Raw genomic sequence first — 2,066 nt, 5'->3', positions numbered from 1 at the left:
GTTTCCATTGCAGTTTTGCGAAAAACACCAATTTCGATACGGCTGAAAAACCACCTCATCCTAGCGCAAAAACATTTTGTCAAAAAAAGTAATTTTTTTTCGAAAATGACGTGTTTCCATTGAGCAAATTTATTTTCTAAATTCTAATTTGCGCATTTTCATGGTCAATGGAAACACAGCTATAGAGTCCAGATTAGTGGATGAAATGGTTATCTCCCATTTATAAGACTAAGTTTGGAACAGAAAATAGGAAAACTTTATTTTTCTTTCTGGTCCCAAAAAATGTTAATAGAATATTTTAAATGCAAATTGGAACATGTTCAATTAAAGTTAAATAGACAAATATGATTCCAATTCTAACAAACTTTTTTTTTCTATAGCAACCAATACTAAGCAGCTGTCTTTCGATGAGGTGTTGAATCAGTCCAGCCCCAGTAACTGTACAGTTTACTGCGGAGGCGTCACATCAGGTCTCACAGGTGAGTTTAACATCACTTCACATTTTTAAGAACACTGTCTACATTAATCAAAATATTTATTTATTTATTTATTTTTACAGAGCAAATTATGAGACAAACTTTCTCACCTTTTGGACAAATAATGGAAATCCGTGTTTTCCCAGAGAAAGGCTACTCATTTGTGAGGTAAACAGACTTTCAAATATCTCGTCACAGAACTGACTAAACTGTATGAAGATGATGTTAGATGAACATGTTGTCTTTGTTGGACTACTTGGTTTGAGTCTGTCTAATGTCTTAGCTTGTATCCTTCCTCAGGTTTAACTCTCACGAGGCAGCAGCTCATGCTATAGTTTCTGTCAATGGCACTTCCATAGAGGGCAATGTTGTGAAGTGTTACTGGGGCAAAGAAACCACAGACATGGTCCAGGGCCCCATACAGCAGGTACAAATGGCACAGGTACAGAAACTCTTTCTCTGCATATTGTATTAGGTTATCTAAATAAATGATGGGCAGTATGATAGTTTGCTTCTTAAAATATTCTTCTATACTACAGCAGAACACATTGAGCTTTGCAGCACAGCCCTACAATCAGTGGGGTCAGTGGTACAGCAACACACAACAGATTGGTCAGTATGTCCCCAATGGATGGCAGGTCCCAAGCTATGGAGTCTATGGACAGACCTGGGATCAGCAGGGCTACAAGTAGGTGCAAAGAATTTATTAATTTTTATCAAAAGGTTTGTTTTGTAAGGATATAGCTTTGTAGATGTCAGTTTTGAGATATTAGATATGAAATCTGAGTGAAGTCACACACTTCACTGCATATGCACATAAAAAATTTCTTCTTGTAAAAAATGTCTGCTTCAATTAGATATAAAACCACAGAAGAACAAAGTTTGTACTTTGCTGTGACTGATGCTGATGATCAAGACAGGTGATCTTTATTTGGTCAGAAGTTGTGTAAACTCCCAGCTGTGAGTGTTTGGTAATGTGACAGCAGCAGATCACACCCCACCACCCCAATGTAATGCCCAGTTTCCAAATTTACTGACCAGTTATTTAGTTTCTGTCTGTAACGGCCCATAAACATCTAGGAACTGAAGAAACCAGCCGAAGGTTTGGAGGAAAATGTCCCATTCTTGTCTGTAGGATTCTAGCTGTTCTAACAGTTCTGGGTCATCTTTGCTGGAGTTTTTATTTCATGATGCATCAGATATTTTTAACAATGAGAACCGCAGGGAGGGCAATGCATGGTTCCCATTAAACTGTAACCAGAATCTAGTCGAACTGAATGTCCGCCATATTAATAGGCTACCTGTGCAGTGTTGCAGAGAATTAATTTTTTTTCAGTTTTTTGTCGAGTGTGGCTCCTGCAAATGCTAACAGATAAGAGAGGTTGCTCTCATATGAGGTGAACAAAGCCAAAATGTGCAATGAGTTAGTTTTGTTCCGTGGTCATGTACTGCTACATAGTGAAATTATCCCATTTGCTAGAAAAACGCCTTCACCTATTCTTTTTTTTTGTCACTTCAGTAGAAAATGAAACCAAATATTAGTTTATTTAGTTTATTTATTTCTTCATCATCAGTGACTTTTTTTAAGTG

At 37.1% G+C, this 2,066-nt stretch overlaps 1 protein-coding gene across 3 annotated transcripts in view; it reads left to right on the top strand.

The window, feature by feature from the left end:
* Positions 1 to 2,066, top strand: part of LOC106525916 (nucleolysin TIA-1 isoform p40) — a 38,515-nt gene that overhangs the window by 28,935 nt on the left and 7,514 nt on the right. Inside the window, exons 8-11 of one of the 3 annotated variants that reach the window (XM_014020305.1) lie at positions 381 to 479; positions 560 to 644; positions 777 to 903; positions 1,016 to 1,164. In XM_014020305.1, the coding sequence (XP_013875759.1) occupies positions 381 to 479; positions 560 to 644; positions 777 to 903; positions 1,016 to 1,164 (460 nt within the window). Of the gene's footprint in view, positions 1 to 380; positions 480 to 559; positions 645 to 776; positions 919 to 1,015; positions 1,169 to 2,066 lie in introns of those variants that run through there. The other 2 variants (XM_014020304.1, XM_014020306.1) reach the window with 2 other exon arrangements.

This window comes from Austrofundulus limnaeus, unplaced genomic scaffold (genome assembly GCF_001266775.1).
Source record: "Austrofundulus limnaeus strain Quisiro unplaced genomic scaffold, Austrofundulus_limnaeus-1.0 Scaffold248, whole genome shotgun sequence".
NCBI classification, from domain to species: Eukaryota; Metazoa; Chordata; class Actinopteri; order Cyprinodontiformes; family Rivulidae; genus Austrofundulus; species Austrofundulus limnaeus.
Note: the sequence above shows the minus strand (reverse complement) of the source record. Positions and strands in the feature narration are given on the sequence as shown.